The sequence below is a fragment of the Microtus oregoni genome, unplaced genomic scaffold, assembly GCF_018167655.1.
Source record: "Microtus oregoni isolate MIOR12 unplaced genomic scaffold, Mior012 000103F_ref0000194, whole genome shotgun sequence".
Classification (NCBI taxonomy): domain Eukaryota; kingdom Metazoa; phylum Chordata; class Mammalia; order Rodentia; family Cricetidae; genus Microtus; species Microtus oregoni.
Window position 1 is genome coordinate 1451962 of NW_024544717.1, and position 27857 is coordinate 1479818.

General features: G+C 43.5%; 1 protein-coding gene across 3 annotated transcripts in view; it reads right to left on the bottom strand.

Annotated features, from left to right (window-relative positions):
* Positions 1 to 1512: 1512 nt before the first annotated feature.
* Positions 1513 to 27857, bottom strand: part of LOC121443233 (protein tyrosine phosphatase domain-containing protein 1-like) — a 56547-nt gene continuing 30202 nt past the window's right edge. For 2 of the 3 annotated variants that reach the window (XM_041644914.1, XM_041644913.1), the window contains exons 3-10: positions 20611 to 20782; positions 17441 to 17521; positions 17107 to 17225; positions 15067 to 15204; positions 11142 to 12391; positions 7877 to 8062; positions 5022 to 5132; positions 1513 to 3645 (exon numbers count right to left, since the gene is read on the bottom strand). In XM_041644914.1, the coding sequence (XP_041500848.1) occupies positions 3526 to 3645; positions 5022 to 5132; positions 7877 to 8062; positions 11142 to 12391; positions 15067 to 15204; positions 17107 to 17225; positions 17441 to 17521; positions 20611 to 20782 (2177 nt within the window). In that variant the 3' untranslated portion in view covers positions 1513 to 3525. Of the gene's footprint in view, positions 3646 to 5021; positions 5133 to 7876; positions 8063 to 11141; positions 12392 to 15066; positions 15205 to 17106; positions 17226 to 17440; positions 17522 to 20610; positions 20783 to 21212; positions 21439 to 27857 lie in introns of those variants that run through there. The other variant, XM_041644912.1, reaches the window with a different exon arrangement.

The following is a 27857-nucleotide window of genomic DNA, read 5'->3' on the forward strand; positions in this document are numbered from 1 at the left end:
TTTCGACAAAGAAGCAAAAAATATCAAATGGAAAAAAGAAAATATATTCAACAAATAGTGCTGGCATAACTGCGTATTAATATGTAAAAGAATGAAAATAGATCCATATCTACCACCATGCACAAAACTCAAGTCTAAATGGATCAAAGACCTCAGCATAAAACCGACCACAGTGAATCTCATAGAAGAGAAAGTGGGAAGTACACTTGAAAGCATTGGCACAGGAGACCACTTCCTAAATATAACCCCAGTAGCACAAAACACTGAGAGCAACAATTAATAAGTGGAACCTTGTAAAACTGAGAATCTTCTGCTAAGCAAAGGACATGGTCAACAAGACAAAATGACAGCCTATAGAATGGGACAAGAGCTTCACCAACCCCACATCAGAGAGAGGTCTGATCTCCAAAATATACAAAGAACTCAAGAAATTGGTTATCAAAAAAACAAATAATCCAATAAAAAATGGGGTACAGACCTAAACAGAGAACTCTCAACAGAGTAATCTAAAATGACTGAAAGACATTTAAAGAAATGCTCAACATCTTTAACCATCAGAAAAATGCAAATCAAAACAACTCTGAGATTCCATCTTAAACCTGTAAGAATGGCCAAGATCAAAAACATTGATGCCAACTTATGCTGGAGAGGATGTGGGATAAACAGAATATTTCTGCATTGCTGGTGGGAGTGCAAACTGGTACAGCCCCTTTGGATTTCAGTATGGCAATTTCTCAGAAAATTAGGAAATAACTTATCTCGAGACCCAGTAATACCATTTTTGGGTATATACCCAAAAGATGCTCAATCATACCACTAGGACATGTGCTCAACTATGTTCACAGCAGCATTGTTTGTCATAGCCAAAACCTGGAAACAACCTAAATGCCCCTTGACTGAAGAATGGATAAGGAAAATGTGGTACATTTACAAAATGGAGTACTACACAGCAATAAAAGACAATGACATCTTGAAATTTTTGGGCAAGTAGATGGATCTAGAAAACATCATATTGAATGAGTTAACCCAGATTCAGAAAGACAAATATCACATGTATGCACTCATAAGTGGCTTTTAGACATGAAGGAAAAAAAATCCTACAATTCACAGTCCCAGAGAACCTAGACAACAAAGAGAACCCTAAGAGAGACATACATGGATCTAATGTACATGGGAAGTAGAAAAAGACAAGATCTCCTGAGTAAATTGGGAGCATGGGAACCATGGGGGAGAGTAGGAGGGGAGGAGAGGAGAGAGGGAAAAATATATATAGCTCAATAAAAACAATTAAAAAAAAAGAAAGAAGAGGAAGGCTAGAATCTTGTCCACCTGGATTTTGATTTAAACCATTCCCTATAGAAGCCACTCTCCAACCTGGTCTCTCCAACAGAAGGTGAGCATGGCTAGCTAACTCAGCTACTAAAACAGCTCCCAGCAAAGGCTTACAGCATCGCTGGAGTGTGCACAACGGCCAGGGCCGCTACAGTGAAGAAGCACAAGACAGGGTAGCAGTTGTTCTTCTCATCTTTATTCAAATAAACACAACACCCGTACAGAGCCTGATTGTGTCTTCTCAGGCTGGTGTATTTCGATTCTCTGACATGCAGTGGCGTGATCACATGACTGTTCTAGAACTTACAACAAGCGCTCCAGATGCACAGGCGCAGCTGGCTTTGAGAAGGGAGGGTGGTGAAGTTCCATGGTGTCGCTTGCCCATTCGAGGCTGACATAGATGAGGACAAACACTCTTTGAACTCCAGATTTGAGAATGTACCAAGGAGACAGAATGAAGGTATTTCCTGCTGCTAGCTAGGCACTTGAAAAGGTATCTCTACACGGGGTGAGCCAGTTTATTAACAACTATCATATTTTATTTCCCCTGAAGACACTTCAGGGTGAAGAGGCCTGCACTTAGCCTTTGCCATCAGAGTTGTAAGAATAATGATTAAAACAGTTTCTGATATACTAGAGTGTAATTCAGCAAGGCACAAATTAGGGAAATTTCAGTTGTTCTAATTCAGTCTTGTGTCTTTCCTAAAATTCTGAGATGCCAAGAGTTACTTCTTTAGCTTGAATTGGTCTGATTCTCTTTATGGCATGGGTTTTGCAGTTCCTGTATATTAATTTAAATAAGTTAGGCTTCAATTGCTGATTAATAGATTAAAGGAACAAGTTTAAACAGTCATCTGTTCTCATTTGAAGCCAGTTAAGGTGAATTCAACCTGGGGTCAAATTCAATTTAAAAATTATAATCCTCACAACAAAACTGCAGCTAGTATCAGAGGCCGAGGCAAATGGGTTTATAAAAGGGCAGGGGTGGGGGGGGGGACAGGCAGCAATGCCACCACTCCTGGGGCAGACAGTGGGCTGGGGGAGGGGGACAGGCAGCAATGCCACCACTCCTGGGGCAGACAGTGGGCTGGGGGGGGGCAGGCAGCAATGCCACCACTCCTGGGGCAGACAGTGGGCTGGGGGGGGGGCAGGCAGCAATGCCACCACTCCTGGGGCAGACAGTGGGCTGGGGCGGGGGGACAGCCAGCAATTCCACTACTCCAGGTCTGAGCTCCCTGTCAAAATGGTCACAGTGCCACAAGAGAGCAGGGTTGGCGAGGAGCCTTCTCCCAGAGCTGCAGTCCCTTCTGCACAGTCCCTGGGAGGACAAAGGCCAGTTCTGCTCCTTAGCAACTGCCCCCAGTGGTCGCTTCTGATCCCACTTCTCTGAAAAGAAGTGAACTGGCTGAGCAGCAGGCTGGGGAAGTGAAATAAGGCTTCTGGGTTGAGAGCGGCTCCCTCCTCGGACAACCAAGGGAGAGGGTGTCTGGACGCCTGACAAAGAGCAGGGCTACTTTCCACAAGTACCAAGTCCCAACCTCTCCAGTCAGTCTATTAAAGAAAACTGAATCGTTGGATCGTTGAAAAATAACAGACTTTGAAAGGCTTTGCCACATCTGTAAAAAGAGAAAAGAAAACAAAAAAACTTCAAAGTTTTTTAAAGTTCTTTAAAATGTATTAATAGCCTTCTTAGTAACAAATATAAAACATTTTAAGACACTTGGTGACTTTCTTAGGTCATAGTTCTGATGAAGGGGACACATATATGCCTTGTGGGGGGGGGATATATAGTAAGGTTTTACTGCTAAAATGATCTATTTGGTAGAAACTCCAGGAAGAGTTCTGTTAAGAAAATATCTGTTTTGGAAGGAAGAGTTATTTTTTTTCCTTCAAAATGTCAAAAAGAGTAAGGACACAAATATACATAAAATGTCAGTACAACTATATTAATTCAGTAAATAAATAAAGTGGCACCAACTTTATGGCAAATTTTCAAGACACAGCTCAAGGATATTTTAAAATAAATAACTACTCTAAAAAGGAACCACTATTCTCAGCACAAGAGACACAGCGTTGACAACGAAGTGTGGCAAGGAAGGGCAGTGCCAGCATGCCACGTCCACATGGGAGCAGAAGCGCCACCCTTAGGTGGGATGGACCCTTAGGACGGATACTTGTCCAGAGAAGGAAGCTTCAGGCGAGGCCAGGCCTAGGGCTGTCTTTTGCCATTTTTCTTTTCTCTTCCAATGTGTGCTTAAATATCTTCTTCAGGGTGTTGTAAACTATTGGTCCATTTTCAGAGTCAAAATTAACCTAGTGACAAAGAACATTTCTATTTAAGACACTGTGGCAACAATTTAACCAGTTTCTGTTTGCAAAGGAAGGAAGGAAGGACTCAGCAAATGCAGCAATTGACTTAGAGAGAAATGCATGCAGTTAAAACCACACAGGATGGGTTTCTTTCCCCGAAGGGCTATGTTAGAGCTATCGATCTCATCAATCAAATTTGAGAGTGAGAACTCAAACCTGCACTCCAGTGCTGAGATTACAATCCACACAGCTGGCCAGCACGGAAGTGAGCAGTGAGCGGGAGCTCAGAGTCATTCATGTTGCAACAGAAGTCTCTTATCCAAAGGAAGCACACCAGCTGCTCTGTATGGTGTTCAGAAGCCCTGGGCCACTCTGGACTGCAGTCTGAAGACCTCACTGTCTGGCTTTCCACCTGTCCCTGTGTATCTCCACCTTTCATGTGGTGGTGGTTCTCAACCTTCCTAATGCTGAGACCCTTTATTTCAGCTCCTCATGCTGTGGTGACCGCCACCATGACATTACTTCATTGCTACTTCATAACTGTAATTTGGCCACTGTTATGAGTCGTAGTGTAAATATCTGCTATGGGACCCCCAAAGGGGTCAGACTGAGAGCCACTGGTACATGGGCTTCAATTTCCTTATGTGAAAATATAAAACCCAAAACCTACTGCCTTAAGATCTCTGTGAGTTTAAATGAAATCTGGCACCTGCAAGTGTTGTGTACACAAAAAACCTCAGTGAGATTGAGGGTCCCCTCTCTCCTGGAAACGCATTGTGTGCACACCTGGGGCCTCTGCCATGCCTGTCATGCTCTGCCGAGGAGTGATGCTGACAGACAGGGAACTAGAGCAGTCCCTGCACTGTCCCCAGAGTAAGGTGGGTCCTACTGAAAAGGAGCCAACATCTTGGGCACAGCATCTCACCACCACAAATTGCTCGTCTTTACACAAAGCGGGATCCAGGACACTGCGCTACTTGATTTTCAGTGTTCGGGTGCGGCATTCCCAAGGCTCACGGGTCAGAATTAAACTCCTGGAACCATGCATTAATGTTTTTGTGGGTACTGACCTGACTATTCTGCTTAGACGATTCTTGTTTAAACGCAAGGGGGAACTGACAAACAAATACCCCTGACTCCTATGAGGAACAAGATTTAAAATACTTGCTGAATACTCAGCTGTTTCTCTCTTTGGCTCTATAAATGCTCTTTGTTCCGACACCGCCCTTCAACTACCTGGCAGTTCAGCTTTGTCATGACACCACTGTTAGGAAACTCCCTGACTTCTTATAAAACACATGCGCAAGAGCTCGGAGTCTTACCTGAGAAGTCCTGGCTTACAAAGCTGGTGTGACCAGCATGGGGACACAAGGACTCACCTTGGTGAAAGCTTTGACGGCATGTGAAAGGCACGCTTCCTCCACCTCCACAGGAAGTGTCTGCAGGCTCACTATACAATGCAACACACAGAGGATGGTCTGGTACTGACCCTGTTTCATTTTTTCCAGATATGAAAAATAAAAAAATTAATTTGAAAATATCTCAAGAAATCAGCTCAAATAATTATAGAGGGAGCTTCTGGCTATGCAGCTCTATGACTTAGCACTCAGTTTTAAAGGTTGTTCATCAAGCACTCAGCCAGGTGTTTACTGTATATATTAATATGGCACGGAAACTTCATGAAATGGGTCAGAGCTAGTTGATTTATCTCAAGTTTGGTATGGTTTTAAACCACATGCTTCTCTTGCAGTGCTCAGAATAGACCTTTCTTTCCTACTGTTTCTGGCTATAATCACTTCAGCTTGGTCAGCTGATGCTGCAGTTGAGTGCACAGCTCACTTGGGCACCAGGCAGTCAGTACTGTGGGTGCGCCCAGCTCCCTGCAGACACTGTCTGGGGAGGTGGGCAGACGGAGCCCCCCAGTGGCAACAGAGATGTAAGGAGGCAGCTGTAGGGTAGATGCTGTAGGAAGGGTCTGCTGACTAGAATGCTAGGGATCTTCTACCCTAGCAAAGGAAAAAACCCCATCACCATGTATGTATGTATGTATGTATGTATGTATGTATGTATGTAGATTGGACTCACTGAGGCCAACCACCAACATCTCCTCTAGAAATCTATTCTAAGGGAATAATCTGAAATACAGAAAAGCCTGTGAAGACAGATTATTGTTACAAAGATGTTTATAAAAGTAAAAATCCGTGGTGCAAAATAATTGTACTCAGGAGTTGGGATGGGTGTAGTAAAGCAGACGGGACTTGATGCGCCTCAGTGTGTGAGCCTCGCCCAGTAGGATCCAAGTTGGAACCCTGCAAGAACACCTGCCATAAACTTGGGGCAAGCTGGTCTCCCTTGCCTTGTCTATAAAAGGGGCCTTCGTTCTAAGCACTGTCAAGATGAACAGGGTGAAAGTAGCCACTACTTCCTGACAGGGTTGTCCACAGCTGCCAAACAAGGCTAATCTCTTTCCTATCACTTCCTATTTGATCGCTGAAATTTAACGACAGAGAAAATATCCTAAGAATTCTAGACACTGGGGCAAAAAAATCTTATCTTAAAAGGTGTACACAGGGCTGGGAAGATGGCTCAGGTAAAGTGCTTGCTGGGAAAGCCTGCCGACTAGAACCCATGTAGAAAGCCTGGTGGGCATGACAGGCCTGGTGTAAACAGTCAGGGAGTCAGAGATGGGATTCTGAGAACATGCTGGCTACCAGGAAGGTAGAGAGATGGAGGAAGACAGCTGACATCAATCTTAGGCCTTCACATACACAAATGTGTGCCCACACATGTAAGCAAGCAAGCAGTTACACCACACAGCGTCTGTCTCTCTGTTTTATACCTTGATATTCATGTGAGGGGATATACTTTCATGTGTGTTTGTGGAGTGACAGTAGCTTGTGTGAGCAGACACAGTCACATATTTTCTGAAGACTTGGAGGCAATGAGATGCTTACGCTGTAGCATGGTGGGCTAACAGTCAGCATTGTTCCCCAAAACAAAAGCAAAGCCTATTTTGAACTAAAACACTTCTATTTTTATGTGGTTAAAAATGCTAAATTGTATGGTAGGAGCTACAATGAAAAGCAGTTTCCCTCTCTTCCTACATCCCTGATGGCAAACATCAGAACCAGTGTATAGCCTCCTGATACTTTTTTCTATTTTATACATATATAAGCTATATAGACATATGCACACATACAAGCTATATAGACATATGCACACATACATCTTTAAAAATAGCAAGGAGTATATATTTGAATCTCCATTTTAGTTTTTATAGACACATACTCACAGTAAGCAGAAACAGACACTTTGAAGAGGTATTTAGTTATAATGTAACCCACATAAGAGCCAAACAAGCTCATTATAGTTACTGAGATGGTCACCCATTCATGAAAAAATCATACAGTTTGTTTTGGTTTGTTTGTTGGGACAGAGTCCCACTATGTAGCCCTGGATGGCCTAGAACTCACTATGTAGAGCAGGCTGTCGTCAGACTCGGAGAGATGTGACTCCTGAATGCTGGGATTACAAGTACTCGCTGCCATTTCTGTATTTTCTAAACGTCTATGTTGTGTATCAATGTCTCTGTGTCTACAATGTTGTAGATCAAACACAGGGCTTGTACACACTAGGCTATTTCTCTACCACTGAGCTACATCTCCAGCCCCAATTTCTCTTATTTTAGAAAAACTACTAAAAAAATGGGGAACTGGAGCGATGGCTCAGTGGTTAGGAACATGTGCTCCTCTTGCAGAGGACCTGAGTTCAGTTCCCAGAACCCACAGCAGGTGGTTCACAAGGGTCTGTAACTTCAGTTCAAGGGGGATGGGATGCCCTCTTGTGTCCTCTGCAAGGGTCTGTAACTTCAGTTCAAGGGGGATGGGATGCCCTCTTGTGTCCTCTGCAAGGGTCTGTGACTTCAGTTCAAGGGGGATGGGATGCCCTCTTGTGTCCTCTGCAAGGGTCTGTGACTTCAGTTCAAGGGGGATGGGATGCCCTCTTGTGTCCTCTGCAAGGGTCTGTGACTTCAGTTCAAGGGGGATGGGATGCCCTCTTGTGTCCTCTGCAAGCATTGCATTCACATAAACACAGAAGCCAGACCGTTTATACAAAATTAAGGGGAAAAAAGGAAAAAAACCACTAAAATAGACAAAATAATATTTTCATTCTTTTTTTTGCACATGTGTGAGGGCCTTAATTAACTTATTAGCTGGCCCGATAGCTACTTTACCTTTTCTAGTAAAAACAGGGCATCACCAGCATCTGCTTGTCTGTCAACCAACATGTCCACATCCTCTTTGGTGATTACAGGCTCTTTCAGTTGCTCCACCCAAGACCACATCAAACTGCACAAGATGAAAGGGTCTCTCTCACCACATATTCTTTCCCAGGCTCCCTCTCGGGAATTCAATTCTTTCTGCAAAGGAAGAGGGAGAGAGAGATGGCCAGGGGAAAGAGAGGTGTATGGAGCCTTACTGGAGGATCCACAAGTGACTTAAGAGTGAAGGCTGGGCTCTGGTGTACAATGTGGACCTTCTTCAGGGCCTGCACCTCTAGGTAGGGGTGCCTGGCTAATCGCATCGCTGTCACAAACAGAGCAGGCTAACTACTGAGAGAAGAGCCACTGAAGCGTGCAGCCCTGACTCCGATTCAGAGGCCAGAGATGCAGTTCAAGAGGCAGTCTTCTTTCTTAGGCATCTGATAAACAAAACAGAAATTCAGGCTGCAAATGAAGTGAAATTGTAGATTAAAACTAGGGGAGCAATTATAAGTTAGCCTGGGGCCTCAGCTAAGCCTTTAAACACACACACACACACACACACACACACACACAGAAAATTGCATGAAAGTTGGCAAATGTGGAGTGTTTTTCTGAAAGTGCCTTTTAGAATCCTACAGAGAATCCTACAGATGAAGTAATAAGCCTGGCAGCCTGAGATCTGGGAGGGTAAAAACAAGTGGGAAGCCTTGTGAACACACCCAAAGATCTGCAGACAGGTCAGTGTATTCATGTATGTGCCTGCGCATGTGTGTGCACGGAGGTCAGAAGCAGCGCTGTGCAGCTGCTCTGCTCCATTTATCATGTGAGTCTAGGGACTTGGAGGAGTCATCTCTAATGACTCAAACTGCCAGCCTCACATGAGAATTTAAGACTTCACCTTACAAAGAAGAGTTAAGAAATTTCTGACAGGGATCAGATTTATGTTTTGGTAAATCAAATAAAACTTTTCAATAGTCAAAAACACAGTAGTTGTTAATATCCATTTGGTTACTCAGTAAATCTTGTAGCCTGTACCACAAAGTGGTAGAAATGGTAACAGAAGACTTAGAATACAAGACTTATTTCCAGTAAGATGGATACAGTAACTTGTGCAGAGCTCAAAGCTAGCAACTGGCAGGGAGGCATTCCACTAACTTGCCTTACTGCGTGGGCCATGGCCTAGGAACCCTCCAGTGCTAGCTTCTCTTTATCATATAAATAAGCTCATACTTGGAATTGTCTATATTCCTGCCTATCTCACATATTGTGTACAGAAAAGGAGAGCTTTTATTTCATCTCAGGGCTATATGAGGAGATAACTGGGCAGAACAAAAGCTGTCTTAGTGAAATGAGCATTGCACCAGGAAGCTTCCCAGTGAGGCAGAGCTGTGACTCCGGAGAGCTTGCCTATACGTACTACCGCATGAACCACAGCCTTGAGTAGCCACTTGACCTCTGGAGTTCTTAACCCTCACCTGTGACTCTGAGTTCCTAAACAGACCACCTGCATCTAGGGGCTCTGTGAAAAGCACAAGACATGCTCACAAAACAGCTTAGTATAGGCACACACAGCACTGCACTGCTTTTCCCAGAGTACAGTCTTGCTCACAGTCCTAAAATAAAGCTAAGAAGTAAAAGGTTTTTGGTTCCAGAAAATGCTCTTTATACATGTTACACGTTGAAATAGCCTACCTCAAATGAAACCTGCCCATTTTTGTTGTTGTCTGAGGCAAGCTCTCTCTGTAGCCCTGGCTGTTCTGAAACTCCCTATGTAGACCAGGCTGGCCTTGAATTTGTAAGATTTGATCTCTCTTGGCTTGAGTGCTTGATTAAAAGTATAGCTGACAGCACCTGACCCAAACCTGCATTTTCTCAGCTCGTGTGGGTAATTGGCTGAGGGACGTGCAGGGCTGACCTGGGAGTGGCATCGTGACATTCTTAGCACTAGGGTCCTCTTACTTGTTAGCTCTCAGCATAGAATACTGCATGAGAAATATCTGCTGTCTAAATGACGGGTTTTTTTTTTTCGGTTTATAGTGGAGAATAAAGAAAATTTATTTAGAAGGAAAACAATATTTGAGTTTTTAATTAGGTAAATACACTAATTCAGTTCTCTCTTCTGTTGCACACTGTAAGTTGTTAAGAGCTCCAAACATAAGTTCCTACCTCTGAAGATATCCTAGCTTATAGAAGTTTCAGGTCCTTGGTTCTATCCATCATGGCACATGGAAGAGTAGCAATTACTTTAATAGCACGACCTGAAGAGATGGCTCACAGCTAAGAGTGTGTGCTTCCAGAGGACCTGAGTTCAGTTCCCAGCACTCACATCATCAGCTCTAGGGATATCAGACAGTCTCTTCTGCTCTGAGGGCACCTCCATGCCACTGTACACAACCTCCTAATACACACAATTATAATATAAAATGAAATCTTTCAAGTAATCCACAGAAGAGTATAGCTGCCAATTCAGGATTTCTCTGAATCAAAAAGCCCAGGTCAGTTCCATGTTGGGGCTGGTTTCCTGTTTCTGCTAGCTGAGTTTCTAAGGACCCATCTTTTCTTCTAGACAAGGTGCTCATCCCAGGAAAGGAAGTACAACCGAAGACTGCTTTCCTACGAAGAGTAAAACGCACACACACACACACACAAAAGGAGTTAAAATCTAAAACTTCACATTCTAAATTAGAGCCGAGAAATGGGTTTTCGAGTCCTCCTCTCAGATATAACAGATCACTGGGCTCATTCTCATTTACTATCTCTAAGCCTCAAGTGACATCGTTGGGATGAGGCCAGCAAATCTGTGAGAGAGCAGGCCAGGAAGGCAGGCCTGACTCACCACTTGTACCAAGAAGCTTTGGGAAGTAACTTTATTTTTATCACTCGACTAGTGGTTCCCAAATGTGGTTCCCTGTTCCAGGCCCTCAGTCAGAAAAACACTGCAGACCAGGTCCTAACATCATCTTCTGTGGACTTGACTGTCCCTAGGAGAAAGCTACCAACATTAACATCATGTATGGAGCAAGCATCACACTAGATGTTTGGAAAAATGTGTCACATACTTTTGGTCTGACAAAACCATTTCTACGTGTGTGTGTGTGTGTGTGTGTGTGTGTGTGTGTATGTGTGTGTATATATATATATACACACATATATATATATTTACACACACACACATATATGCATACACTCCATATAAATATATAAGTACATATATATTTAAATGAAATACAAATACCTGCCACATTTCCACTTTCCTTTTCACTTCCTCCTTTTCCACAAACTCATTTAAATTTGCAAGGGCTTTGGCTGCCAATATTCTCCTTGCTTCAGCGCTCAGTTCAGACTGCAAACCAGCATGTGGCATTGCTTCCGACAGGTATGTGCTGTCTTGGATTTTCTGTCCATGTGGGAACTGTGCCTTAGGACTGGAGGAGCCACAGTTTAGAGGGCTGCAGGGAGTCCTCCCTTCCCCCTGAACAGAGCCTGGAACCCAACCACCAGGAGCTTCACCCCGACAGTGAGTGACTTGCTCTGGACCCCTAGGGATACTTGCAAAGTTGGGTGGCACTGGTTCTCCAGGATTGTGTGAACAGGAAACACCCACAGAGAAGGTTCTGCTCCGCTGTACTTCCTTTGGAATGTCCTTCCTACAGAAAAGTGGTGATCCCTCATCCTTGAGTCCTTCTAAGCCTCCACACTTTGAATGAGTCCAGAAAGAAAATGTACTGTGAACCAATGCTTCCTTATTTAAACCTAGCTCTGGATTCGGTGACATGTAACAATGGCTGATATGCTTCTGATGCTGGAGGCTGTGGTCTAGCAAGTCCTGGGCAGGTACTGTCCAAGGTGTCTCCCCTTGCTCCAGGATAGCTTTGGCCCTTTTTAAGTCTGAGTCACTGTAGCTGAGCTGCCTTTTCAGATGTGTTAGGGGCTGAAGACTCTCAGCATTCCTCCTCTTCCAGAGGGGGTCAAGGTCATGCTCATTAGAAAGGCTCACATCCTGGTCCTCGAACTCGGCCGCCACTGCAGGGGGTTGAAACGGGTCAGGTGCGTCACTGCTCTGCCTCAGTAACTCTTGATCCAGTTGCATCGTAACCATCTCCGACACAGTCTTTTCAATTTCAGCAGAGAGTCCAGGTCCTTCTATCATGCTCTTCATGACGACTGGCCTGTTCTCAGCCAGGTCGAGCAGGAGCTTGCAGACCAGGTGGATGATCTTTGGCACATGTTTTAGAAGTCGGGCCTCGTAACCATGAAGCAGATGACGCTGGCGAATCAGGTACTGGGCTAGGGTAACGGCATGTGCTTTGGGATCACAGCAAGAGAAAATATTTCGGAGTGGAGCCAGAAACTGAGTGAATTCCCGTACACAAAGCAGCTGCCCTCTGGTTTGTATGGAATTGGGGCGTTTTGCTCGCACAAATATAATTGCTTGGTCAGCAGTCATTCTTGTTGCAAAAACTAAGTAACATGCTATTAGAACACCTACACAGTAAAGAAAATTAGTATGAGAAAAGGCTCGTTTATGTATCAGTCTTTGATGATTTAAAACTTTGATGATTTATAAATCATATGTTAAGAAAGCGTATTTGAAAGATAGTAATGACATCTGCCAGTTTTTTATTGCTTTTTTTTTTTAATACAGGGACTCATGTAGGCTGGCCTGGAACTCTGTATATAGGCAAGAATGACTCTCTGGCTTCCACCATCCAAATGCTAGTATTACAAGTGTACACCACCAGGCTGGTGTTATGAAGTACTGGGTATCAGACCCAGGACCTCCTGTATTCTAGGCAAGCACTCTGCCACCTGAGCTTTATAAATCCCAACCCCTCCAGCATTTGTTACTGCAAAGACTTCTCCTCATCTCTGTGGCAGTTCCTTCCTGTGACTGAGTCAGCTTTGCACCCCAGAGAGGAGCTAGCACACAGCTGGCAGGTGACAGGGTGCTCAAGTGAGAAGGGCTTCAGAAGAAAGCTAAGGGTCTGGCACAGTCTCCTCCTGGCTAATTCTGGCATGGAAGGAAGCCAAACTGTGCTTCTGCATTCAGGGTCAACAGTTCTTGACGTTTACATCCAATCCACCACCCACTCCACCCTTGAACTTCCTGCTCTGATATCTCTGGCATCCACTGACAAGATAGTCTTGTTGAGCCTTCCCCCAGATTGGGAAGGTTTTGCTTTGGGATTATCTACGTTCACAGATTCACTTCTCTGCCCGACAATTCTTCCAAACCATGTCTACACTAATATGTGTTTTTCACCGCACCAGGCTATAACTCTGTTACGTAAGCAAATACTATGAAGGATGTCAGCTGCAATAGTATAATGACTAATTTTCATTAGTTACTTATTGGTAAGAATTCATAATCAATTAATTGTAATACAATAGCTAACAAATAAAGGCAAATCAAAGACACCCACACAAGTCCTAGATTTGTGAACATCTAGTTACACATGAAAATCAGAACCTCTGAGAACTACATGTCCTCTAGTTTGCAGTGAATACAATATAGGTCTCTCATGGGGAAAACAGCAGATCTTTGGTATAAAGATGAATATCTGCAGAGCTATACCATGCAATGTCCAGGAACAAAGATATTTTGGCTTTATCCTAAGAGTTGCTAATATTTACATGAGTTCAATTCTAATCTGGGTGCTCCTAGGTAGGTAGGGAATTCCATATACACTGGGATGGTTTTGTCTAACTAAATCACATGACAATCAAACTATTGACCCCATACCTTTTATTTTTACTATCAGACCAGCAGTTAATAAAGTTTGTTGAGTGTTTGTATAAAGCCACTGACTTTCACATAGAACTTTACATACAAATAGTCTTCTTCAAGTACACAATTCTTATGAATCCCAAAGTAGAGAAGACACGAAAGATGGAGCCAGACAGGCATGAGTGGAACACTGAGCCTGCCACTCACTAAATGTAGCAGATGACTTAATTTTTCCTAAGCTGCAGTTCATTCAACCCCAACTGTTGCTAACAACTTCACAGGAGAGCAAATACAAAATACTCGGAGTATGGCAGGTGAATAGGACTTGCTATTCTAGTTGCTCTTTAGCTAAGAAAAATATTTTGGGGGCTGGAGAGATGGCTGGGTGGTTAAGAGTACCTATTGCTCTTGGAAGATGCCGGTTTGGTTCCTAACAGCTACATGGTATTCACAAGGGTCTGTGGCTCCAGTCCCAGGGGAATCAGACACCCTCCTTTGACCTCCATGGGCACCAGCCTGCATGTGGTACACAGACACACATGCAGGTAAACATGCACAGACATAAAAGTCTTTAAGAAAAAAGTCTTTCTGCCTGGTGGTGGTGGTGCACGCCTTTAATCCCAGTACTCGAGAAGCAGAGGCAGGTGGATATCTGTGAGTTCAAGACTAGCCGGGTCAGACAAGGTTACACACACACAAAAAAAATCTTGTCTCAAAAAACAAAACAAAAAAGGAGAGAAAAGGGGGTTGGAGAGATGGCTCAGAGGTTAAGAGCACTGACTACTCTTCCTGAGGTCCTGAGTTCAATTCCCAGCAACCACATGGTGGCTTACAACCATCTGTAATGAGATCTGGTACCCTCTTTGGGCCAGCAAACATACAGACAGACAGAACACTGTATACATAATAAATAAATAAATATTTTTTTAAAAAAGGAGAGAAAACAGTATTTAAAAACACTACTAACGTGAGGTGCTCCATTTCAATAAGCAGATCAATGAAGCAGTTTTAGAAACATGAAAACATGAGTTTTCAACTCTAAATTATTGAGAATACTCTTATCGATTCAATATTATGATTATTATTACTACTACTACTACTACTATTAGGGTTTTTGAGACAGGCTTTCTCTGTGTAGCCCTGCCTGTCCTGGAACTAGCTCTGTAGACCAGCCTGGCCTCGAACTCACAGAGATCCTCCGCCTGCCTCTGCCTCCCTGAGTGCTGGGATTAAAGGCGTGCGTCACTACCACTTGGTTTCAATTCATGGTTATTATATAGGCTTAAGACGCTTCAAATATCTTTTATTTCTTTAATTTAATTCAAAATCTTTGTTATAATTCTAAAAACTATTTATCTTTAGAATTAGGAAATCTCATTCCTACATATCTAAATATGCCCACACACCAGTAATTTGATTCTCTAGAATTCACCTGTTCGCCCAAGCCCTGCGTGGCAGTGGACAGCTACTTTTCCTTCCTGTAAGGCAAATGTCATCACTTTTACCATGTCTAAGATGGCAGTGAGGGATGCTACGCCATAATCCTTCCATCCGAAGTTGTAGAAATAAACTAGACAATGGAAGAGAAAAAGAAAAACAAAATTAATATATATTAAAAATACTTGCAAGGACAGTTGAAGAAAATGAGTTACAAGGTGCCGAGATTTCACTCAAGAAGTAGGCTTACATTATTTATAAAAGCCAGAACCTGAAAACAACCTAGATGCCCCTCAACCTAAGAATGGACACAGAAAATGTGGTCCATTTACACAATGGAGTACTATTCAGCAGCAAAAAACAATGGCATCTTGAAATTTGCATGCAAATGAGCAGAACTAGAAAAAAACCATTCCAAATGAGGTTAACCAGACCCAGAAAGACAAATATAGTGTGTATTCACTCATAGGTGGATACCAGACATAAAGCAAAGGATAACCAGTCCACAGTCCACAACCCCAAAGAAGATAGAATGTCTTTCAGAAACAGATGGAAGCAGATACAGAGATCCACAACTAACCACTGGGCCGAGCTCCAGACAAAGAGCGATAATATAAATAAAGGGGTCAAGACCATGATGGGGAAACCCACAGAATCAGCTGACCCGAACTTACGGAAGATCACTGACTCCTGACTGACAACTGGAGAGCTTGTATAGGACCAAATAGGCCCCCTGAATACGGGTGACAGTGGTGTGGCTTGGGCAGTCTATAGGGCCACTGGCAGTGGGACCAGGATCTAACTCCAATGCATGAACTGCCTTTGCAGAGCCCATTCTCTATGGAGAGATACCTTGCTCAGCCTAGGCATGGGGGAGGATCTTGGTCCTGTCTCAAAGAGGGAACTGTACTTAGTTGACTTCCCAGGGGAGGCCTTAACCTCTCTGAGGAGTGGATTGAAGGTGGGGTGGTGGGAGGGAGGCAGCAGGAGGAGGGGGAAATGGGATTGGTATGTAAAAAATTAATTAATTTAAAAAACCAAATTCAAGGAAAGAAAGGAAACCCTAATAAATGAGAACATTAAAATAAAACAAACAACAACAACAAAAAGAAGCAGGCTTACAATAATAGGCTTTTTTATTTGTTTTTATTTCTTGAGGCAGGGACTCGCAGTGTAGCCCTGGCTCTCCTGGAGCTTGATATGCAAACTGGGATAGTCTTGAATGCATCTGCCTCTGCGCTTCCTGAGTGCTGGGATTAAAGGTGTGAGCCACCATGCCCATATAACAGGATTTTTATATTTCCAGTAAGTTTAACTTTTCTTAAAAGTACATTCTTTATTATCTAATATATTTTCTGCTTTAGTGCAGATGGAAAAAATTAGAATAGAATTAAAAATTAAGGTGGAGGTAAATAACATGTATTCTTGTTTAAGAATATAAATTCTCTAAAAGGTTAATAAATGGTTATATATCTCTATCTCTACCTCTTTATCTCTATCTCTATCTAGAGCTGGCTAGACATAAGCCTCATAAGTACACGTTCCCAGCCCACATGCTCATCTGGATCAGCCTGCTTTCAACAACCCCGCTGAGTGGACTTTCCTCCAAAGCTCCTGTGAGGAGCTCTGGGCTGGCCACAAGGACATATTCTTATGGGGCCAAAAATTATTCAACTTCTAATCCTCACTGGACTTTCTAAGCTATGTGATCTCAGACAAGCAGATAACTCTCTAAGCCTAAGTGGAGTCACACAACTACTGTAAAGAGATAATGAGGCCATCATGTCTGACAGGTACAGGCTCTAACTAAACAGAAGCCTTTTACTGTAGCATTTCCTCCCACCCCCTCCTAGAGGAAAAAGAAACCCTGTACTACTCACAACTGCAACATCAAAGAACAGTAGCATCATTTAGAGTGAAATCAGAAGCCCACCACTGTGCAGATTCTATTGATAATCATTACCTCTTTAACCTAAGAGCCCGGGAGACAAAAGTCTCTAAGTATTGTCCTTGACAAGGGTGGAAAGGGACTTACTGCCGGCCTCCATGAAGGCTTCAGGAAGGTACGTGAAACCACTCTCTTGTTCCAGCGAGTTCCCACAGCTGGCATGCTCACCAGGGCGCTGAAGGTTGATGATTGTTTTTATGCCGTGACTTCAAAGAAAACGAGAAATCAGTTATAAGGACCTGGAGTCATGAGAAATGATTTCAGCATTAGTAAGACATTATTAATTGTTCTCAAACTTTTCTTAAAATCAGCTCTTCATGGCCTGTTTTTTAAGCGAAGTCCTTTTCCCTTGATGCCATAACCAATGGAAGAAAAGCATGCCTAGCGTATTCACTACAGCTGTGAAGGCTGCGGTACTTACCCGAGGAACTGCTCGATGATGTGATACTTCTCCAGCAGCTCAGAGGACGGGCGAGCCATGGCCAGGATACTGTCGGTGACCCTGGAGATAGTATGGACTGCTGAGATGCGCAAAACTCAGATCATTCTACCTGACAGGATCAGCAACTTTTTCCCTATCACAACAACTTCTATATTCTTACACAAATCTGTCTTCAATTCTGCATCACAATTAGAACTCTGAGAAACCTTGCAGCTCCTTAAACCCCCTGGAGGGGTGGGTTTCAAGACCTAAGTCATCTATGGATTCTGACAAAAGGTCTCCAAGGACTCTAGAGAGATTCTAGTGGACAGGAAGGGCACTTCACCTTGCGATACAGTGGTCAGTCAGCTAAATGGAGGACAACTAGGAGGCTGTTACCTGAGGTGTGAAACGGGGTAATAAGGCCAGACACACACAGGGTTGGGGTGAGAATTCAGGATGATGTAGATGTACAAATAGAGCACAAGTCCTGGCCTGTGGCTATAAATAAATACTGAGATGCTGTAATTTAGCAAAGAAGGAAGGTGGCGATTCAGAGTCAGTTGGGCCTGACTTCAAATGTTCTTTTGCTTTTCTGCTTTCTATCTGTGAAGCAAATTAATTCATCTCTCTGGGCTATCGATAAAATGTCATTAACAACTCATAAGGTTTTATGAATATTAGTGATAATTTGAAAGCATCTAGTAGCAAAGTGCCTTGTCCTACAATTAAATGCTTATGAATGTATCTATGAACAAAGCAGACTGAGTCAATGAACAGCTGGCCATAAAAAGGGCCATAAAAAGCCTGTTGCTCTTATTAGACCTCCAGCTTTACTGTTTTATTCAAATTTGTCATCAAGTAGAAGGCGAAAGATGTGTAAAGTAGTCCATTGCAAGTTGTGACTCATGAATCTCAGAGGAGAAGCAGAGTGTCAGGTCAGTATCTGAAAGACAACTCTCCCTCCTGGAGCAATGTGTAGAGCCTCACATGAACTCCCAAAGACTAAGATGGAACCTGGTGTGAGAGGGCAGGGACAGGACAGGCTCACGTGGAGAGCTGACACGTGAGCAAAGCGTTCGTGTGAGCTGTGCTCCGCCGGACATTTGCTTGCCCGACTCTGACTCAGGAGGGTGTCCTCATGGCCATTACTGTCATCAGGCTGCACATGACTCATACAGAACACTTACAACAGTGCCTCAGGCTGTGTTACCACAGGTGTACCAGAAATTCAACATAAAAAAGTAGAGACAGAAAGTCAAATAAGCAGTCTACAACATCTGATCTTAAAAGTGGTTTCTTGTAGAAGCTAAATAAGGTGAACCCAAAGAAAAACATATAGCTATCCTCCTGGATATGGGAAGTAGACAAGATTGCCAGGCAAAAAATTGGGATCTTGGGGGTGGGGTGGGATGGGGGTAAGGGGAGATGGGGAGAGAAAAGTGAGAAGGGGAGGATGGGGGAACTTGGGGAAATGGGATGATTGGGATAAAGGAAGGGTGGATATGGGAGCAGGGAAGCATATATCTTAATTAAGGGAGCCATCTTAGGGTTGGCAAGAGACTTGAACCTAGAGGGGCTCCCAGGTCCCCAGGGCGATGTCCCCAGTTAGTTCCTTGGGCAGCTGAGGATGGGGAACCTGAAATGGCCCTATCCTATAGCCATACTGACGAATATCTTGCATATCACCATAGAACCTTCATCTGGCGATGGATGGAGATAGAGACAGAGACCCACACTGGAGCACCGGACTGAGCTCCCAAGGTCCCAATGAGGAGCAGAAGGAGGGAGAACATGAGCAAGGAAGTCAGGACCACGAGGGGTGCACCCACCCACTGAGACAGTGGGGTTGATCTATTGGAAGCTCACCAAGGCCAGCTGGACTGTGACTGAAAAAGCATGGGATAAAACCGGACTCTCTGAACATGGCAGACAATGAGGGCTGATGAGAAGCCAAGGACAATGGCACTGGGTTTTGATCCTACTTCATGTTCTGGCTTTGAGGGAGCCTAGCCAGTTTGGATGCTTGCCTTCCTAGACCTGTATGGAGGGGGGAGGACCTTGGTATTTCCACAGGGCAGGAAACCCTGACTGCTCTTCGGACTAGAGAGGGAGGGAGAGAGGAGTGGGGGAGGGGGAGAGGAGAGAGAGGAGGGGGAGGGAAATGGGAGGCTGGGAGGAGGCGGGAATTTTTTTTTCAATAAAAAATAAATAAATAAAAAAAATGGGTTCTTGTGTATAAAATAATTCATGAGCAAAACTCTTTTTAAACAGTAAATTCTAAGAGTGTTCCAAATATGATTTTGTTTTTTGAGTTTTTTGAGACAATGTCTCTCTGTATAGCCCTGGCTGTCCTGGAACTTACTATGTAAACCAAGCTAGCCTTGAACCCACAGAGATCTGTTTACCTCTGCTCCCTGTGTACTGGGAATAAAGGCAGTCACCACTATGCCCAGCTCAGATATGATCTCATTATCCATATTTTTGAGACCACAGTGCATACCTGACTAGCTCATTGCTACCAAGAAAGGCAGGATGATTTAAGTGTAGAATTAACTGTGCTTAAACACAAGAAACCACGCCAGCATCTCATGGGCTGCCTGCTGAACTGGCAGCCTGTGCCTCTTCTTCAAGGAACACTAGAGTATATTTCATAATAAGAGATAAATTCACATTCAGATGTGAATGCTGAACTGCACAAACCCGAAGACTACACATGTGATTTTCTCAAATGTATAGCTGAACATTTTTATTGTTTTCACCAATTTCTGAAATTTAAGAACTATCTAATTATCTATTAATTTAAGAAAAAGACAAGATCTCCTGAGTAAATTGGGAGCATGGGGACCTCGGGGGAGGGAGGGTTGAAGGGGAGAAGGGAGAGGCAGGGAGAGAAGCATGTAGAGCTCAATAAAAATCAATAAATAAAAAGGAAATTTTTTAGTATCATTTCATTTAATATTAAGGCTTTGAATTTAATTATTTCCATTTTGCAGATGAGAAACTAAGGTTGAGTAGGTCAGTATCCCACAGGCAACCTACTGGTAAACCCAAGGATGGTTGCAGGGTCCCCTGAATCCTTCCTATTGCCTGCCTGTAGCATGCATCCTCACATGCATTCCTGCTTCCTTCATCCTACAGAGATGTGCAAGACCCAGAGCCATACTTACCAGGAGGAGTACACTCCCTTTATGGCTTGCTCCTGCTCACTCCAGCGTGCAGGGTTCTCATACTTACATGCTCTCCCACCACATGCCATGGAACATGCCATGTGTCCAGGGATGACATGCCGTAAACGTTCTCCCACCTTTGTGTACTTTGGTGTTGGGCGTTCGGAATTTTCTAGAATATACAAGGAAAGTAAGGTTCAAACTTCTATCCTCCCAGTAGAATAGTAACATGGGAAACAGTTGCATTTTGCCTCAGGATTGTAGATGGGAACCAGTTTAAATCCCTTCATGTAGTATTAAAAAGCTTTCGCATGCAATAATTTCTATATACTATACTGGTAAAGAGAAGAAAAAGCAAAAGCTCATCTTTTTCAAGAGGGTGAATTTTGTTTAAAACTATACTTGTAACAACAACAAAACCACCACACATCATGCCATCATTTTATCTCCTCTTATACATCCATTTGGTCTTAGCCTGAGCAGAGTCAAAAGCATACCCAGAATCACCTGTCAACACTCTAAAAGTACAGACACAACAGGAGCCTATTCCCACTCCTTACACTTAGATACAAAGGGTAGAAAATTATAAGAAAGAGTTTTACTTTTTCTCTCGGGAAAAGTTGGTTTCCCCTCCGTACGGCTGACAGAAGACACAGCCACCATCACTTGGACAGAAGATGAGGACAGCAGCTTGGTGGCAGAGCCAGAGCCACGCCGGGCTTGCTGTAGTCTCAGGACCGGGTCAGAAGTGGAGTGCCGGCGGCCCTGCAGGAAGGCACTGAGGAAGTGCACAGCCGAGGGCCTCCGGGATGGGTCCTGCACCTGCATGGCACTCACTGGCTCCGGGGAAGCAAGAGCTGGAGGCAGGCAGAAGCCAGCTCTGGCTTGCTCAGTGAGGAGCTACACTGAGACACAGGCATCGCTCTGTATGATCTAAGAGCTTTTCAGGATAGGCTGATTGGTTTCCATAGCGACCAACAAAGAAACTACTGATTCCCACTTACATGTGAACAGGCAAAAATCCTACACGAACCAATTGTGTTTTGGACAAATTGTTCAAATACAGGGAAGAATACTATGCATTTAAAGTAGATTGTTCTTACGTCTAGATTATTTTGTTTCTCAAATACACTTAAGATCTGACTCCTCAAAGAATTACTTCCAAAATATCGTTATGAGTTTTAAAATGCTTTTATGACATTGCCTTCTACACACAAAAATTAAAAGCTTAATTTTTGTTATGCCTTTCATAGCTGGTCTCCAGGTATTTTAACAGAAAATTCTACTTTTCTTTGGAACAGGACAGGAAAAAAAAGTTTATTGTAATTCAGCAGTATATGCTAGATCCTACAACATTAGATTTTTCAATTTGTCAGAACCAAGTACCTTCTTATATTTTCTTGACAGAACCAAAGAAGCACTTGAATGGAACAAATAAAGACATTCTATAGCTAAGAAGACAGCTTTGTATTTTGACTTTCAGAAATGAAGCCCCAATCTTGGTTATACGCTGTTGGGAACAACTTAGCTGTAAGCAAGGTTAACTATGAGCAGCCATGCCTTCCCAAAGTTCACAACTGCAATCAATCCTCTGCCTTCCGTTGCTATGGGAGGAAAACAGCTTCTAAGTCTCAGCGGAGGCATTTGAATAAAATTCTCTAAAGTATCACATTTTTAAAGGAACTGGATGAGGGGGAGGTGGCAGTTTGAGAATAAAGGCTATAAAGAAAACAGAAACTCAACAACTGCAAAGCACTTATTGTCCGCCTCCTCCCTCACTAATGTCAGGCTGTGCCCGCACTTTCTCTCCTGCGCTCTCTGCACAAATGGTATTTCAGGGGTGTGCGGACAGAAACATAAGTACTGCTATAGATCAGGCTCTAATCTATGCTGTTAAGTTTCCACCGTCATATCCCTGGCATCATGTACTTTTGTGAAATAAGACAGGGACAGAGAAGTCTAGTTCGACGCTTCAATTGCTACTTTATCTGTAGTATCATACAGAAACGGAAAAGGTCCCCCTACACACACACCAATTCAGAAAGCAGTTACTCTGCCTGGAAGAATGGCCTGAGAAATATTCTAGACAAAGCTCACTGGACCCTTAGAATGCTGCAGGGCAGATCCACAAGGGTTTGCAGGAGAGCAAGGAGGGACCTAAAAGCAGGAGGCCCTTTGAGCTGTGTGTTTGCTACTCTGGTGACAGAGCCTGAGAAGACTTCGGGTTGGCAGCACATGGAGAGTCTGAAAGAGACCAGCACGGGAAGCTCACTGTGGCCTCATGAAGACAGCAGCTGTGGATGGGGACATGCCAAAGGGTGGACTGCTGTGGCACCAATGTGGTGCTGGGAGTCCAGCTCAAGTGGCCAGCACATCTTTCCGCTGGCTCACACAGAACCCATGCACAGGTGGTAAGAGAAACCCGCAAGCTCTGAGGCAGGCGCAGATATTTAAGGCAACAGGGAGGAGGTGCCAGTCAGTGAGTGCGTCCGGAAAACGGAGGTTGCACTGAAGGATGTCTACGGATGGGGGAGGGGGGGGGAACACCTCAAAAGTGGCTCTGCTCCTGACTGTACTAAAACTGCAAAGTCATCTGATGTGGGACTAAGAAAGGGATGGTTTAAGTGATTTCTGCTGTAAAATCCTGAGAACTGGGCTAACCTCAAACACAGAGAAAGCACACGGCTGAGCTGACTGGACATGTTAGTGCAGTAAGCCTGTGTCAGGGCCTAAGGGAGGGTGGCCTGGTGCAAAAACGGACTGGGTAGGCAAATGTAGCCCCCTTCCCCCACCTGCCTCCAAGGATACATCCTGCATCCACCCGGCAGACAAACTGGAACTGCACTCACCTCCCCACAAGAGACAGGCACCCGACCCTTTGCCTCTCTGCTCATTTGAAGGAATCCTCAAAAACTACACCTTGGCCAAGTGCTCAATTTACAGCCAATCCCCTTTGGAAAATAAACTTTAGGGATGGAGGCATGGCTCAGCAGTAAAAAGGACTGGCTGCTCTTCCAGAGGACCCAGGTTCAATTTTCAGTACCTACATAGTAACTCACAATCCAGGAGATCTGATGACCTCTTCTGGTATCCATGAGCACCAGGCATGCATGTAGTGCAAAGTCATACATGCAGGCAAAATAGCCAAAAACACAAAAAAATTAAGTAAGAATGTAAGTTTTATTTATATCATAGAGGGCTTTACAACTGGCATACAACCTTTAGTCTCCATCCAACATGCTAGCTTGGTTTCCTTCTCCAATATGTTCATGTATTTATGGGTTTTCTAGGTTTATTTGTTTTCTTACTTAGAGACTGTGTGTAATCCTTCCTGACATAGAACTCATTATGGAGACCAGGCTGGACTGGAATGCACAAGGATTCCTCTGTCTGGCTCCAGACTACTGGAATTAAGCAGACCATCACTCCCAGCCTTTTAAGTATTTACAGCCCCAGTGCACATACATTTTTCCTGCTCTTTCCAATCAAGACAGGTACATCTTCCATTTTGGTTTCATCTTAAATTTGCATGTAATGAAGCACAATGACTATGAAAGCTCATTTAGCTAATACACCATAAAAAAAATTCTCGAATCCCTTAGGTGTTGGACAATTAGGGCATTATCAACAGCTTATTTTAAAAATAAGATACTAAACTTTTGAAGACCAAGACGTTTATTTTGATATTTTGCTTTAGTAAACTTTTGGGGAAGATATGATTCATGAGTAAAATTAATATTCAAAGTGCAAAGTTTTATTTAGTTGAGTCTTTACATGTTTAAAAATCATCTATAAACTGACAGAAAGAGGGAACCTGTTCAGCAACTCCACTCAGGATTCAGGGATTGAGGCTGGATTGGAATGAATAGAACTAGGATTTTGTGTGTGTGTAGGTGTGTATGTACACACACATACATACAAACATAAGTAAGTACAAGCGTTGATACATAGTCGCTATGGTTATCCACATATCCATTCTTCAACTCTGACAGCCCAAGCAGTCCTTGTGGAAAGTAACAGGATAGTAATGAACACATATGACAAGCAGACATTGGTTTGCAAGTTCAATTTTTCTAGCAATAAGCACTACGGTTTGTTGACTGTAATCCTGATGAAATAGACAAACTCAGATTGAGAGAATTTAGCAGCATAACTTGCTGTCTTCTTCAGAAATAATGAGGTCATCAAAGTCAAGGAAATTTGGAGTGTGTCCTATCATGAAACATGTGAAAGAGACAGGACCCAGAGCTTGGCCCTGGACTGCCAGCAACCCTTCTGGGGTAATCTGCGAAGCTCCAGTGAAGCTGGAGAGCGGAGGGGAGGCTGCGATAGCTCCGTCTAATTTGCTGATGTACGGAGTGGGGAGAATGTCTTTGTGAGGGTAATGGAGAGTCATGTCTGCAGTTCACACCCAAGTAATTCAAGAAAAACATCTTTATGCTACAACTCCCCCACCTCCCAAGTTTCAGACTGCTTCAAAATGAAAACAAATCTCTGAAAGATGCCAAACAATTAAAACTCAGGGTGTGTGTTATGTACTGCTCGGCAAAGAAGAGAACTGTAGAGCCTACTTCAAATGGGTCATCAGTGACCTCAGTCACAATTTCAGTGGACACCAGCGACAGACGGCAGAGCAGACCTGAGACTTGAACAAGCGACAGAGATAGCTACTATCGTCAGCATCTGTCTGTGACAGGAAGAGAAGGGCCTCAGACAAATTATAGCGAGAGGTCTAGAAACCATCACATGCAGCAGGAATATGAGAAGTTCTGGAAGTTCAAGGAATGTTTTTTGTTTGTTCTGTTGTTGAGGATGAATTAGAATTAACGCTTATTGAGAAACAGATCCGACCCAGCATCAGCAAACATCCTGAACTAACAGCTCAACAGTGGCTGCTTTGTAGGAAGTGGGCCTGTCTCAGAAAGGAGAACAGAGCTGGGAAGTCAGCACCACAGCCACGCTCCTGGATGTGCTCCTGTGGACCTAAGAACGTGAGCAGGTAACCACCATTTCCCCTGAACATCTTAGGGGTTTGTCTAAAACCCTGAACATAAGGAGATGACCAGTCCTCGGAGAACCAGGCCTGGCACTGAATGCTTGGGATTTGAACCACCTACGGGAACAGCTGAAGAAGAAAAGGCCGTACTCACTTGGTAGCACTTACTCAGCTTGTTGCTCTCATTGTGCTTATCAAGAGAATGTGTACTTTTGCATTCTGTATAAAATAGCTCATTTTACTGCTTATTACTCTTAAGCTCGGTTCTGCCTAGCTGCAAACAGGCAGCGGCCCCTTAGCTGAGGCCCCAGCACAGCAATTTCTCCACACTCTCATGCAGAGGGTGTGGGAGGAGCCCAGAGGCACGAGTGGTCCTGTACATTATATATATCTAGTATTGTTTCCCTGAATTTTCTTGAAGCAGATCTTCTTTTTCTTTTTGGAGACAGGGTTTTCTTTGTGGAGCTCTGGCTGTCTTGGAACTTGTTTTGTTGACCAGGCTGGCCTCAAACTCATAGCGATCCACCTGTCTTTGCCTCCTGAGTACTGGGATTAAAAGTGTGCGTTACCACACCTGGCCTCAGGTTTTCTTTTTCTAATGCATGTTTGGAAGTAGAGAGAGGAGTAAGACAGATACTGAGGGCAGTTTCCTGTAATTTTGCAGAAAATGAAAAAGGAAATGGAACATCTTTTCTGGGTGCTTATTTAGACCATGTATTGTCAGAGGAGGAAAAACAGGATAGCTGTTAGGGGTGAGTGAGATGCAACAGGCGGACTGGTTCTTGTGACTGTACACAATGAAGGAGAGGGACCCTCAAGGAGCAGGGCTTGTTATGTAAAAACCTCTTCATCTGTTGAGTGTCTGTGGAAAATATGGTTTTTCAAAAAATTACTCATACTAAAATATTTCCATATAGCTGGGCAGTGGTGGTGTACACCTTTAACCTCAGCATTTGGGAGGCAGAGGCAGATGAATCTCTGAGTTCAAGGCCAGCCTTTTCTACAGAGTAAGTTCCAGGACAGCCAGGGCTACACAGAATACCCATCTCAAGAACAAAAACTGAAATAGCTTTCTGATTCTGTTACGTAAAAACATGGCTTTTGGGTTAATGCTTGTATGTGGCATAAGGACGGCCAACATCATTCCTTTGCAGTGAATGAGCCTGTGTTTCTGTTACCCTTTGCTGAAAAGATGCCATTGCCCTGCTAAACAGTCTCAGTACACTTTTTGAAAATCATTTAAGGACTGGGGAGTGGCAGAGTATTTGCCTAACATACTTGAGGTCCTGGGTTTAATCCGCACCACACCAAGTAAAACAGAGTGGGTGATGCTCAGTTGGTAAAGGTACCAAGTCTGATGGTATGTCAGTTGGCCTCTGACCTCCATGTATGAATACACAGACATAAAGATAATCACACACAGCCGGGCGGTGGTGGCGCATGCCTTTAATCCCAGCACTTGGGAAGCAGAGGCAGGCGGATCTCTGTGAGTTCGAGACCAGCCTGGTCTACAAGAGCTAGCTAGTTCCAGGACAGGCTCCAAAACCACAGAGAAACCCTGTCTCGAAAAACCAAAATATATAAATAAATAAATAGATAGATAGATAATCACACATGCAGGGATTCTTTCTGGGCTCTTCATTCTATTACACTATATAGTTGTCTTTATTTTGATTAATGTAGCCTTGTATAAAAGATTTAAAATTAGGAAATGACTATTTTTCAATATTATTTTGGAGGTCTTTGAGATTCCTCTTAAAATGTGGGTAGACTTTTCATTTCTATGCCTAGGGGATTTTAACAGGGATTGTGCTGAATCTGCAGGTCAGGTTAGATTGCGCTGGCATCTGACAATTCTGTCCTCTACTCACAAGCTCAGTCAGTCTTTTCTCTCCCCAGCAAGCATGCTGAGAGGACCAAGGCCAGACTGCCCCGCTCTACTTCATCCGTAGTGTCGGCCTATCTCAGGAAAGGCATCAAAGTCACACATGGGGAAGCAGTAAAACAAGCCAATCAAAATTCAGAAGAGCAGAAGTAGAGAAATGACAAAATATATACTGTGAAATTCAACAGCAGACATAAACCCAGAAATTAGAGAAATTGAAGACAGAAATTATATACATGGAAGAACAGAGAAAATAAAGAAATAGGAAAAATGAAGAAAGTCTTCATAAAATGCAGTCAGCAACATGTATACAAAGAATATACCAAGAAACTAAGAAAACTAGGAGAAGAGAACAAAAAAGAATGG